This window comes from Numida meleagris, chromosome 6 (genome assembly GCF_002078875.1).
Source record: "Numida meleagris isolate 19003 breed g44 Domestic line chromosome 6, NumMel1.0, whole genome shotgun sequence".
Lineage (NCBI taxonomy): Eukaryota > Metazoa > Chordata > Aves > Galliformes > Numididae > Numida > Numida meleagris.
In genome coordinates, this window is record NC_034414.1 from 4,237,564 (window position 1) to 4,250,808 (window position 13,245).

The 13,245-nt window shown below is 43.7% G+C and overlaps 1 protein-coding gene across 6 annotated transcripts in view; it reads left to right on the plus strand.

The window, feature by feature from the left end:
• ANO5 (anoctamin 5) overlaps nt 8,648-13,245 on the plus strand; it is a 55,811-nt gene continuing 51,213 nt past the window's right edge. For 4 of the 6 annotated variants that reach the window (XM_021401892.1, XM_021401891.1, XM_021401894.1 and 1 more), the window contains exon 1: nt 8,649-8,874. In XM_021401892.1, the coding sequence (XP_021257567.1) occupies nt 8,814-8,874 (61 nt within the window). In that variant the 5' untranslated portion in view covers nt 8,649-8,813. Of the gene's footprint in view, nt 8,875-13,245 lie in introns of all 6 variants that reach the window. The other 2 variants (XM_021401890.1, XM_021401895.1) reach the window with 2 other exon arrangements.

The window sequence follows — 13,245 nt, forward strand, 5'->3', positions numbered from 1 at the left end:
ATTTGGGGCTCGCAGGAAAAGGCTCCCACCAAGGAGGGATCTCCAGGCAGAGATCCTTCCTCAGGGGCAGTCAGCCCTTAAATGAGGCCTAAGAGGGGTGGAGCCAGGCTCCACCCCTTCTGGTTGCACAGGTGAATTGCCTTCACCTGTGCTCCCAGGGCTGACTGGGTCTTTCCTTCAGGTGCTCAATCAGTGGTTCAGGTCATGACTCAGCAGTTCCCATACAGAAGGATATCAATTTTACAAGCAAGAATGGAAGAATGCATTAATAATAGCTTAATAATATCCTTACCTTGTGAAAATACAAAAAAAAAGAAAAAAAAGAAGAAGAAGAAGAAGAAGAAAAAGGCTGCTGCAGACTGAGGTAAAATTAACTAATACAGATGGAGCTTCACTGGCTAATGATTGATAGAGCGGTGATTACTGACCGGTTTTTAAATCATCATTCTATTTCAATTCTCAGGATGTCAGACTCAGAAAAATTAAATCACATCAGAAATCGCAGGCATGCTACTAAAAGGCCAATTTGTTAGGAAACTCAAGTATTTTAACAGTACTGCATCCAGTTCTGGGCTCCTCAATTCAAGAAAGACAGGAACTACTGGAGAGAGTCCAGCAGAGGGCCACAAAGATGATTAGGGGCCTGGAGCATCTCCGCTAGAAGGAAAAGCTCAGATCTGGGACTATTAGCCTGGAGAAGATTGAGAGGGGATCTTAGCAATGCTTATAAATATCCAAAAGGTGAGAGTCAAGTGGATGGGTCCTGTCTTTCCAGTGGTACCTAAAAACAGGACAAGGGGCAATGGGCACAAACTGTGGACACAGGAATGTCCATGGGAACATGAGGAAAGACTTCTTTGAGGGTGACAGAGCACCGGAACCAGCTGCCCAGAGAGGCTGTGGAATCTCCCTCTTTGGAGATATTCAAAGCCCACCTGGGCACTTTCTTACTCTAGGGAATCTGCTTTAGCAGGGGGGTTGGACTGGATTATCTTCAGAGGTCTGGTGCAATCCCTGCCATCCTGTTCCTCTGTGATTCTATGTAACTAAAGCCCATTCAATTAACTTGAGACGGTTTTAGTGAATGTCAGGCAAAAAGGGACTGAAGAACAATTGTACTTAGCATCACTTGTGATTAATGTAAGGAGCGGATCAGGAAAAGCCAGTGCTACCCTCCTGTTTTAAGTCATGTTCACTCCTTTAACGCACACATTAGAACTGATGGGGCATAATATGAAGCAATTCAAAGAAAGACCACTACACTTGCATACCCTGATAGCACAACTTCTTCAGTAACTCACGGAGGAAAATATGGTCACTGAGTCCTTCTGCAACTGACTGGTTTCAAAAGCCAGGCCAAAAAATGCCGTGTGTTTTTTATTAGTTCCATTCTCAATCACGCTCATTTCAAATCTATGAAACACAGACTATTTTTCTGAGATGCTCAGTATTTGCAGTACCAGAGTTTATGTACCAGATCACACAGATATCACTTTCTCTCCTTAACTCTACAGTACAGAGGGCTATCAATGAACATCTGCATGTTTGTCCGTTAAGGCTGATGAGACACTCAGTTTAAAAACAGTGGCTTTTTGTCCAGTGACTTTCCACTGATTCAGGTAAAGTCAGTGAGCTCTGTGAAAAGAGAAGAGCATACTTCAGAGCTTTTTGCACAGGAATACTGAATTACAAGTTGGGAAACAATATATTTAGGGCAGTAGGGATGATAAGGACAAACTCAGAGTTTTCAAGCATTTGGCACAACACCAACACTCAAAAGACTTACCTAAAGATCAAACTTAAAGAGAATCATCCAAAACTACATACTTGTTACTCATTAATCAGAGAAGTAACTAGTTTAACATCAGGGAAAGTCTTCACAAATTGGATAGTGAAAGTTGAGGATTTCAGAAATGACCCAGTCAGTGATTACTGGATAAGTAACTCCCTGTAGTGGAAATGCTAACTAATAGCCTGAACCAGCGATGGAGCACCTGGTGGGAAGGAAGGGCCAGGCCAGGGGAGCTCAGGTGCACGCAATGCAGCTGAGTGACCAGAAGGGGTGGAGCCAGGATCCACCCCTTCGCAGCCCTCATTTAATGGTTGGTGGGAGAGGGAGAATCTTACTGGAGTTCCCTGTATGCTTGGGTTCTTCCAAAGGTAAATAGCTTTTTTCTTTTATGTCTGCAGCTGCTGCATTTGGGCTTGTCCTCATTTGCTACAGCTAAAGACTTTGCCACCTTGCTATTTATTGTGGCACTTTCTATCCCATTATAGCATTGCACTCCCATATTGTTTTCTTATCTCTTTTCATATTGAAACAAAAGTATGAAATAGTAGAACCAGCTTTTAAAATGATGAAAACAAGAAATGACAAGTGAGACTCTTCCAAATGTTTTAAGTACTTTTATGGTTATTGAAGGGGACACAGTTAGAAAGTCACCACTAGTTTGTCTTCTGATAAACAATACAACATACAATTCATAGTAAGGACCTAAAGAAAAAAATATTTCTCTTTTATTAGAGGTGACAGAGCTCATCTTATGAGTTCAATAAGAAAGCAGAGCTAGCATTCTAAGAGACAGACACAAGGAAAAATATGTTCAAGTATCAGATCTGCTGTGCGGAAATGACAGAATTATGCACTGGCCTATTTGTTTTAAACTTTAGGTATCCTACTTGAAGCCAGAGGTAAACAGCATTATATATATCATTAAATTATACTGTTTGCCCTGGTAGGCCTCTTTGAAACCAGATGAAATAAAGTAGCACCTTACATTTTGAGGGCTTTCCTCTGTTCCCCTGAAATTTAAAGTATACTTTGCAGCCAATGAATGTTTCACTTTGATATTATGTTTTTCTTATTTATTGTTTCTAATTTTTTCTTCTTGATTTACCTTGCAGTCTGTTTTTTCTGCTCATAATGTATACATAAATTATTTAGTTATATTGGTTCCATCTTACTATTTATACTTACCTAACTTATGAAGTACTGACTTTCAGATAAATTTTTTTCTACTTCACTTTGTCTCTGCTTTCTGCCCAATCCTTGCAATTACACTTGATGTGGCTTAGGGTGCCTGTGGGTTTCTCCACTCCTGCTGCTCCCAGATGCTTCTCAGGTTCACAGAGTGAACATCACTAATCTATATGCTCAGCATGCACTGTGTCTGGGAAGGATGGGACAGCCCTGACAGCCCTCCACAAGGGTTCCCCTGGGGTGGGGAGATAAGTGCTATGTTTTTCAGAGAGGATCTGGAGTAAGGATCTGCTAGAGCCTGAGGAAAGGCTGGAAACAGTTTACTATCTGGTTACTGTATCTCACACAGCAGTAAGGAAAAGCTGTGAAGATAAGTACAAAACAAATTGGAAAGGATGCAACAAACAAGAGCTATAAGCTCACTGCTCAGTTTTATGAGAATTAATAACAAGTCTGTATTAAGTATTACCAGATCAAGGCTGACATTATACTACTGTTTAATTTCCTTCTTACAAGAAAAGACCCCTTCCAGCCTATGTTACTGTTGCTACATCCACTGGGGTACAGGGCAGCACAAACATCAACACATCCAAACACCCAGCTGGGGTTGTGAGATAGCATCAGCCAGTGCACAGCCTAAGAATCTGGGAAAACCTGAGTGTTTGGGCAGGGCTGTTTATTGCAGAAACATCTTAGTCACTTTCCTTTCTGCCTACAACAATCACAGTTGTCCCTATGGCAGACAGCCCTACACACCCTCATTTTGCTCATCTTCTGTCCTTTCTTTTCTGTCTCCATAGAAAACTACATACTATTTTCTTCTGTTCCACTTTCTTCACTCAGTTCTGCTTAAAACTGTTCCTTGCAGCCCTGCAACTAGACCACTCTGATAGATAGCAGGCCTTTGCAGCTTCTATTATCTGCTCTTGCTGGGGAGGAAAATGGGAATGCTGGTGAAAAACAGGAGAATACTAAGCTGCATGAGGCTGTGAAGGATGGAAATCTTCAGCCAGGGGATTGGAGTTAAGATGTGGAGCGCACTCAAGGAGACGGGCTGAAAACAGAATATGCAGCTTGACCATCTGACATCAAAGAAGTCAACATCAAAAGATGCTTCCATTGTTTGAGTTGTTTTCAGGGTGCTGTGCATGTGCACTACATTGATGGAAGCTTTGGAAACTTGCTGTAAGTCTACCAATTATGCAGAATTGGACAATAATTTATAACAGCAAATGTGAAACAATCTCTTAAAACTCACACTTTGAATACAATTGTTCTTCACAGAGGATTTTATAAACAAGAGAAGACATTAATTCAATACAGTCCATAGGATTAGACGCTTGTATTATTAGTTCTATTATTCTCACCAGCTTGGTAGCTGTATCTTGCACAAAGTAAATCAAGTTTTAATATCTTGCCTTCTTAATAAGCATATTCAATTTTTTCCATTTTTCTAGAAGTCTTTACAAAGCTGCTCATCTCTTTGTACAACTTTAAAAATCTTTGCAATAAAACATGTAACCAAGGGGAGTTAAAAGCATGCATATCCAGGAGAAGAACAAGTCATTAGAAGGTGTGTTCAGAAATGTTTGACTACACTTTATCTCATACAAAACTGCAGTGTTTTGTTCTCTCATACCTTTATAGTACCTTTCTAATTCCATTATGCTGTACTGTCTAAACTGATAATGCACACTGAACTGAGTTTTCAAATGTTTTTGCTGGAACTACTTAGCTCCCTGCAACACTCCAGTGCTCTGCCTTCACACATCAGCCTTACTTACTCAATCCACAGTTATCTGTGTTTAAAAAGATGTGTATGTAATTCAACTTCATTTCATCCATTTATGGCATAATCAGGAGATAATAAATAAAAAAGAATCCTGAGAGGTCAGTGTTACCTGATTTCACAGGAGAAAACACTTCTACCACAGGAGGGCACTAACTTCTGAGAAACTATCTGTAACAGGAAAAGAAAGAAAATGGATGAGAAAGCACATGGGTGTTTATTAAAATGGTGCAGTTTCTTATCTTAATGCTGTTATTTAAATGCCAGAAATGATGAAGTGGCCTTACTCGTCCCTACTGCATTCAATAATCTTTTTGTTTTCTGAATGTAACTATCAGCATGTAACCCATAAGAATTAAATACTTATCTTCACTCATGCTATTTAGGAGCAGTTTAGCAAAATCAAAGGAATTGTATTCATGGAGAAGTGACAAGAGTGAAGAATTATGCCTCAGACATAGTTAATGAGTAGACTTTTTAGATATTAAAGTATCTTTCTAATGTTTCTAGCAGCATGAGAGCGATGGGTTCCCTTTACTCCCCAGTAAACTGCAATGTAACTTTTTTCTTGCAGTCTTTCTTGTGGTTTCCTTGGGTTATTTTAAGAATTTTGATGGTGTCTGTAAGCTGGGGAATTCAGTTACTGGAGTGCAACTGCATAATTACACGTCTAAAATGTGTGCTTGCATGTGAAACTGGACACAGGTTTCTGTTAAGAAGACCTTGGTCTCCAGCAGCTCTTTTGAAACCTGTGTTAGACAGTCACAGGGAGGGCACAGAGCTGGTGCTGCTGCCTCACGCTTTCCTCCTCCTGGAGCATTCAGCACCCAGCGGAGATGCGGCTGGGCTTAGCTGGGACCACACCCATGTAGTTTCCTTGCCCTGGGGTAGAGCGAAACAGAGTTAATTTTAGCTCTACTGTTGCACATGTGCAGTAGCTCAGGCCAAGGAATAGGCAGACTATAGTCTGCAAAAGTATCTGTTTGTTTAGGTATCAGAGGTGCTATTCTGACCTGCACCTCCTACTGTGTACAGCTGACAAACTGAAAAGCTATGAAGTAGGAAAAAATACAGTGAGTAACCACGTACTTTTGCATACCATGTACAACTTCCTTCCTTTCAGAACTGCTAACATTCTGCCATCTCATACCGGAGCTGCTGACAGCATCCTCTTATCGCTACCATTTCCTAGTGATTTTTTGGGCTGCCTGGCAGTATGCAAATAGAACCGTGCTGTCCTCAGGTACAAATTCAAATGCCCGTTCCTTCAATAAGTGCATCTCCAGGGCTCCTGGGGTGGGTGGCATTCATGCAGCTGTGTTCAGCCTTAAAAGCTGCATATAGAGAGTCAGATGCCAAACAGGCTGAGATAAAGCAGTGATAGTTGAAGAAGGCTGGACTGAATCTCCAGAAAGCTAAAATCTCCCTCAGGCTTTTCTCTGACCAGTGCCTATTACATTCCTTTCTTTACAGTGCCAACTGTAACAGCAGAGTGCATTAACAGGAGAGTTCACAGCGCTTCCTCCAGTAGGTTGCAGAGGCTGGGAAGGAGATAAGCTGCTTTCCTTTTCTGCTGCGTCTATTTTAAACTCACACTTTCTTATTTCATCTGTTTCAAACTTTATGCTCGTAGTCTGATGTGAAAACTTACTCGTTTTGCATAGGCAAGTTTAGAGTTTGAGTATGTACAATACACATTTTCAGCAGCGGAAAGTTACTACACCTTCTGAGGTTGTGATGTGGATATATGCTATGTGCAGCATATGGAATCCTGAAAGCACGTGCTACCTTAATATTTTCTGGGTCCCCAGGAGGCAAAACCAAAAGCTCTGTCTACCCACTGGGAGTAAATGTAATACATAATAGACAACAAAATTTTTCAAAGCATCTAACTAATATGCACAAGAGCTCTGTTTTCTATATGATTTAAGACTCGGGGCCATATATTCTAATATGCTTTGCTGTTAAAAATTAAGTCAGTCCTCTAATAGGGCTTTCAAAAGCGAGGATCCCAGAGCATGAGCTGTGTTTTTGAGTAGGTCATGGGGTACCTCTCTGAGATGATGGGAGCAGACAGACCTTTAAAACCAGGCTCTCCCACACTCACATTTTTCTGCATTTGTATAGGCTTTGAAAATATGAAGGCTCCTGAACCAGTTCCATGCTTTTGAAAAAGCCTTTATAAGGACTAAGTATAAGACTTCGTAAGGGCTACAAATGATCTGCTCTCCTTTAGCATAGACAGCTAAGGATTACGTTTTGCTGCTGAACATTTTAAGTGTAACCACTGCCAGCAATTTCTGCTGATGCCTGCTAATATACTCATAGTCTTCTGGTATTTTTATTTTTTTGTTTTATATACACACTGTATTAGAAACAATGTTTGAGCTCCAGACCACCAAGTGCAAAAATACAATGGCATTCCTGTTTTTTTTTTAATTGATATTAAAGGAATAAAATTGTCATGAATAGTGTGGTTCCCCATTTCTTTATTTTGGCAGTACCTATTGCTTGCAATGAGTCAGAGAACTGAAAAGTCAGAAGAAGAAGATCGGTCACCTTCACAGTTTGACCGGACTCATTGCATATATAGGCTTATGATCGTCAGTGAAAATGCAAGGGGAGAGAAAAAGGGCTGTGTCTTCTGAAGGAAGAATAATCCTGTATCACTTAGGCATGCTCTGAAACCAAGAAAGACGCTGGCTGTTTAAACTCAGAATAGACATGAAACCTAAATGCTGGGTATTGCATGTACCTCCTGCGTGCCTGCCACGGACACAACGTCTTTCATAGTGCAGATGTCTGTCCCTGACATGAGCCACCATGTAATTTACACAAATTTAGTGCTTCCAGAAACCATGCACTTGTCCAATTACAGAAACTTGCAAAGCACCCCTGGAGCACTCACACGGGTGTAGATACGGGCAGCTTCACGTGCTGGGTGGGGTGTCTGTCACTAACAGGCACAAATCAGGGATGGTCACTGATGTCCTTGTTTGCTAAACACAGAGTTCTAATTACATCTGCTACAGGGCATAACAGCACTTCTCCTATACTTAAAGCTCTGATAAAATTAAAGACTTGGAAAATGCAGCCTTTGAGTTGAGCATTGTGACCTGGTGAATTGCACGCTGTTGTGAGTTGTCCAGACTTGTGCTTTGTCCCCACACCATGCATCCTGTGATCAAAAGCCAAACCGAGCATCGCAGATGTTGGAGAGCCACCAGATGTATTTTTAGGCCTTGCTCCTGTCTAAAAATATACTTCAGGAATACACTTCAGCAATGCCACAAAGGCCTAATGCTGCATGGAGAGCCGAGCACAGCCTGGTGCTGAAACTGAGCGGCTCGACCTGCCTGACTTGATTAGCTCTGTGATTGAGAAATCCTGCCCTGAAACTGCTGTTGCATCTTGTTGCACAAAATTGTTACTTAAGTCGGGAAAATCTGAATGTACAGAAAATTAATCCCTAGGAAGGCCTTGAGATCTGCCCTGCGGTGAAACAAATGCACTGAGCCAACAGAGGGCTGGAAACAACCCCTCTTTACTGTAGAGATGAGAAAATGGGGGTGATACTCTGAGGGATGCAGGCGGGAGCTGGCCATGCTGGGGGGCCGCAGGGGCCATTGCTGTACCCAAATGGACCACAAAATGGCCCCCCGCGTTTCTCAACCTGTGGGTCTTTTTCAGTCATAGCTTTATTCTTCCTGGAAAAACAAACAAACAAACAAACCAAAAAAAAAAAAAAAACGAACACCCAGGGGTGATAATGCATGCCATGCCCGGGCACCGCCCTAGCCAAAATGTCGGTGTCTGAGTGCAGCTCCGCGCCGGGCTGCCACAGCGGGAGGAGCCCGTGGGAGGGAAGAAAGGAGAGAGGAAGCGGCGGCCCAAAGCGAGCGGCCGTTCCCCACGGGGAGCCCCGGCTTTCCCCGCTCCGCCCCGCGGTACTGCGCATGCATCGCCGGCCCTGACTCACCCCGCTGGGCTGCGGGAGGCGGGCGAGCAGGGAGCGGGGTGAGAGCGGCCGCGGAGACAGCCACCATGAACCGCCTGGGCAAGAAGGCGAACGAGACGCTGATCGAGATGGCCCTGTCGGCCGACGGTAGGTGCGGGGCCGCGCGGAAGGGCTGGGGTCGAGCGGGAGCGCGGCGGCGGTGCCCGCACCACGAGGGGCCCGAGGGAGGAGGGGGCTTCGGGACGGCGCCTTTGCGTGGCAGCCCCGCGGCCGCTCCCTGCCAGCGCGGGGTGAGTGGGCTGAAGCGCTCGGAGGGGATGCGCGGGGTGCGGGGGTCGGCTGCGCCCTGCCAGCGCGGGGCGGGGTTGGGTGTGAGGTAGCGCGCTGCCGTGGAAGGGTCTTTATGAAAATACGATGGGAGCCGTGCTTTGCTACTGGACCCAGAAGCGAAGACCCCCCGGCATGAAAGAGCCACCGCCCCGTGTGCTGAAGCTCGGCCTTGGGAGATGCTTCTCTCTTGCGAGCTGCGTGGCATCGCATCTCTTCGGGAAAGCACGTTTTAAACATCTCCAGCAACAGTGTGGTTTCCAAAACCCTTGACACAATTGTTTCAGAAAGCGATGCCTGTGGGTGCTACCCAGCAGGAGCTGCGGGCGCTGAGGGGCAGCCAAGTGGGAGCTCTCCGTGTGCCATCTGTGGCACTGCTGCCTGCCGGGCACTTCCCAAGCCCTGCAGGGAGTCCTGAGTCACGGCCCGTCCCGCCGACCGCCGGCACGGAGCTGGGCTGGCTCCGGGCTGCCCTCTGAGCCGGCCTGCTTTCCTGAAGGAGCTGGAAACGGAATCGTGTTTACCCAATACGTGGTAACCATGCAAGGAGTGATGCTGAAAGTCAGGAATGTAAACTTAGTTCTGCAGCACTCCATTTTCCCATGAGTGTCTTGTGTTGGGCTTTTTTTTTTTTAAGTCGTAAACCTCGAACCTAAGGAGTTGGGAGGGGTTTCAGTGGATGAGGGTGATACAGCGACATACACCGTTCATTGGCACATAACTGTGTATGCAATCACACACCAGTTCAATTTACTTTTTAATCAAATGCTTTTCTAAAACAGGTAAAGAACTTAATATGGGCTAAAGGGAGTGGAGTTTTAGAAGCTTGCTCATGTGTTGTCTAAAAAAAAAAAAGGTCTGGATTTACAATAAATAAAAGCTTCCCTTCCAGCTACGGTCTGCAAAAGTTAGCAATGTGCATCTATCACCACCGAGGCTTCTCCAAGATCTAAATGAATGCTTTGTGCTCCTAAGGTAACCTCGTAAAGAGGCCTCCAGCCACAGATGCCAGATGTGCCATCACGCAGTAGTGGCTGGGTGAGAGTAAATAGGAAAAAGGCAAAAGGAAAAGGAAATGCTGCATTTTTGCTTTAAAGACACGTTCATATCTTGATAGAACATTGTGTATTTAATTCTGGTTTGCTACTGCATTCATTAAACTTGAATGCTGAAGAACAAGTTATGGGAGTGAAAAGCTTCTTACTGGCAGCAGAAAGTTGAGTGTGCACTCTGTGTTGGTAGCTCTTGTGCCAAACCTTCTACCGCAGAGGAAGTTCTGTTGCTTCCTTCTGAATGAGACTAGCGTGAGGTAATAACTTCCACCTGGAAGCGTGTGATTTTGCTTTTCATTGAAGATGCATGGCAGCTACCTAAATATTAAAAAAAATAAAAGTGAACTTGCAAAATTCCAATGTAAGTGTGAAAGGAAGAAGACACAGTGTGTTGTTAGGAATGTTTCTTTATCTCTGTGCTGCCTTTCAGCATTATATTTTCTGCTTAAGATACCAATGCTACAGCTTCTGTGGACCTTCTGGAAGCTGGCAATTGGCTCTGTGCTGTGTTTTGAGATGCAAACCCATGCAGATGAATGCAGCTTAAGTGTATGGAACACGCAAGGGTGAGCCCAAATCCAACTTCTGCTCTGCAAGGCAGAAAGAGGTTATTCACGTTCCCTTTCAGTAGTAGGGAACTGGACTGTTGCCATGGCTCATCTTTCTAAAAGGTACCTGGCTGCTCCCCACTCAAATACTCACCGAGGTGCTATGTCATCTCGCTCATGTTCCCCCTGAGAAAGGCAGAAACGTACCAGGGGAGGTTGATGCTGTGACTTCCAAACAGCACTTGTGCTGACTGCTAAGAACGCATCGCTGTTCAGGGCCAAGTACTGCTGTTGCCTAAGAGAATGTTACTTACTTAACTGAAATTGATTCATACTCATAATTTAAAATGAAAATATAGGCCTGTGTTCAAAACTACAGCTGTATTTAATTACTGAGGGAATAATAACTTCTGATCTATCTGTAGAAACTCTGAGTGGGTTATCGCCCACAGGACTAAACTGGAGGATTAATTAACGCAAAGACTGTTTGAAAGAGCGTTCCCAGGTATTGAAATCAAAAGCTCCAACGTATTGAGGCATAGTTCAGCGTAGAAAAGGCAAGTGAGAAAAGATGCCATTAGCCTCACCAAGCAACATACAGTTCCTGCATTTCTTTACTGGCAGAGATGTCACTGCCAGGCACAATTTAAATACGTGTTGGATATCCATCAGGTAGGCTTTGTTTAAACAGAAAACTACAGTTTGTAGCAGGAAAACCTGCTTTGTGGAACAGATTCCAACAACTTGCAAAATATCACTTTCTGTCTTGGTGTACACAGTAAGATAATGTTGCCATGGTGCTTTTAATGAATTATATCCCACTCCAGTGTTTAAATATTAATTTTATTCAGAGACTGTGTCAAAAAAAAATAAAGGTTCTCCTTTGGACTGATGAAGGAAACATATAATGCTTAACCTGTATGTGAGATGAAAATCACTGTTTGTGAACTTTTTCTGCAGCCCATTGGCTGGCAAAGTGGAGCAGCTCCATAGGAAGGGTTAAGTGCTCTCACCTGCCTTATTTGTCCCCTGGCAGTTATGTGGAATGATGTGGCTGCTCTTCTGAGAGCTGGGATATACAGCTGGATTCAGTCAAGTACAAGAGAACTGACCTGTTTCTCCCATCTCAGATGAGTGCTATTTAGCTTTCATGTAAATAAAAAAAGGGGTTGCAGCTTCACTTATAAACAAAATGCTAAGTTACTGCTTTTATTTTACAGATCAGCGCAGCCTGTCTGACATTAGCCAGCACCTGTTAAGAACTGAAAGCAGAGCTACAATGTGGATTTCTGCTGTTTGCACTTTGAGCAAAGTGTGTACTCCACAGAATTTGAGATAACAGTATCAAAAACTGGAAGGGCACCTTAACATCTCCACAGAAGTGATTAATAACTACTGGGATGCAAGGGAAAACTGGGATAAGATGCAGCAACTCTGCTGAAAATGCACTTTTAAAGTTACTGTTGGCAGATAGTTTGGCACAAATATTTCTTCGCACGTAGTGTCTAATTAATGAATTGTGTCTACAGGTGGAGGAGAACAGCAGGTCTCCTACCATAAACATAGTTTAAGAAGTATCAGTAATATCATCTGGCATGCAACTGTTGCCATGCTTTTCTTACATTATGTGGCAAGGTGGAGATGCAGTGAACTTTTTCCACTATTTTTTATTGTTATTTTGGGGCTGTCTAGCAGCACCTTCGCTGTATTTCAGAATAGCTTTTCACATGTGCGCATGTGGAGGTTCAAGAAAGGGAAGAAGGGTCTCTGTGCCCTCCTGATAGGGATGCCTCTTGCAATTATAATACAGCTATGTAAAAGATTTTGAGATGTTAGCTGAAGATGCGGAAAGCTGAATAAAATGTCACGAGTTGTTTGTGGAGATGAATTCTTGGAGGGGTGGGGTTGGCTCTAAGTTGGGACTTGGTTACTTGGCATGTTCATATTTCCTTGATGAACCTCCTGCAAGAACTTGGGGCTGTTAGACATGTGGTGTTGGTTGCTGTAGCCTGGTGTGTGCTGAGTGAAGGTGTGCTGGCAGCTGAGTTGGCTGCAGCTGCTGAGATGGCCTAGGGTAAGGCAGGCTGTCTGAATCAGTGCAGAGATGTGTGCCCTGTGCAACTGTGGTTGTGTGTTGTAAGCAGTAATTACCTTTCCTAATGTAACACAATGCAATTCTTAAGTGTGAAATCTGAGGCCTTTGGCAAGACAGCGGAATGCCAGCAAGCGTTGTGGGTAGGGCTCATGGTGCAGATGGCTGGTCTTTAATTTTCTGCACTAGTCCTAAATTAGAAAAGGCCCAGTGGTTTGCTATTCAAAAGGGTTTTCTTAACTATCAGGTGGGAAATCGGAGAGCTTCTATTTGCCCAGTTTACAGTGTGCTGGAAATATACCACGCTGACAAGTAATGACAAGCAGATGTATTTCATAGACCATCAAAAAGTTAGATGTCTTTGCTATTTTGGTCCTGCTAATCAGCTGGTGTCTACATCAGAAACCATAAGTGATGGGAGCGGTGGCATACCACCCTGCTTATTTTCTTGATTGGTGGGAAATGTTTCCCTGGCACTTCTTTATGACTTCCATGCTTA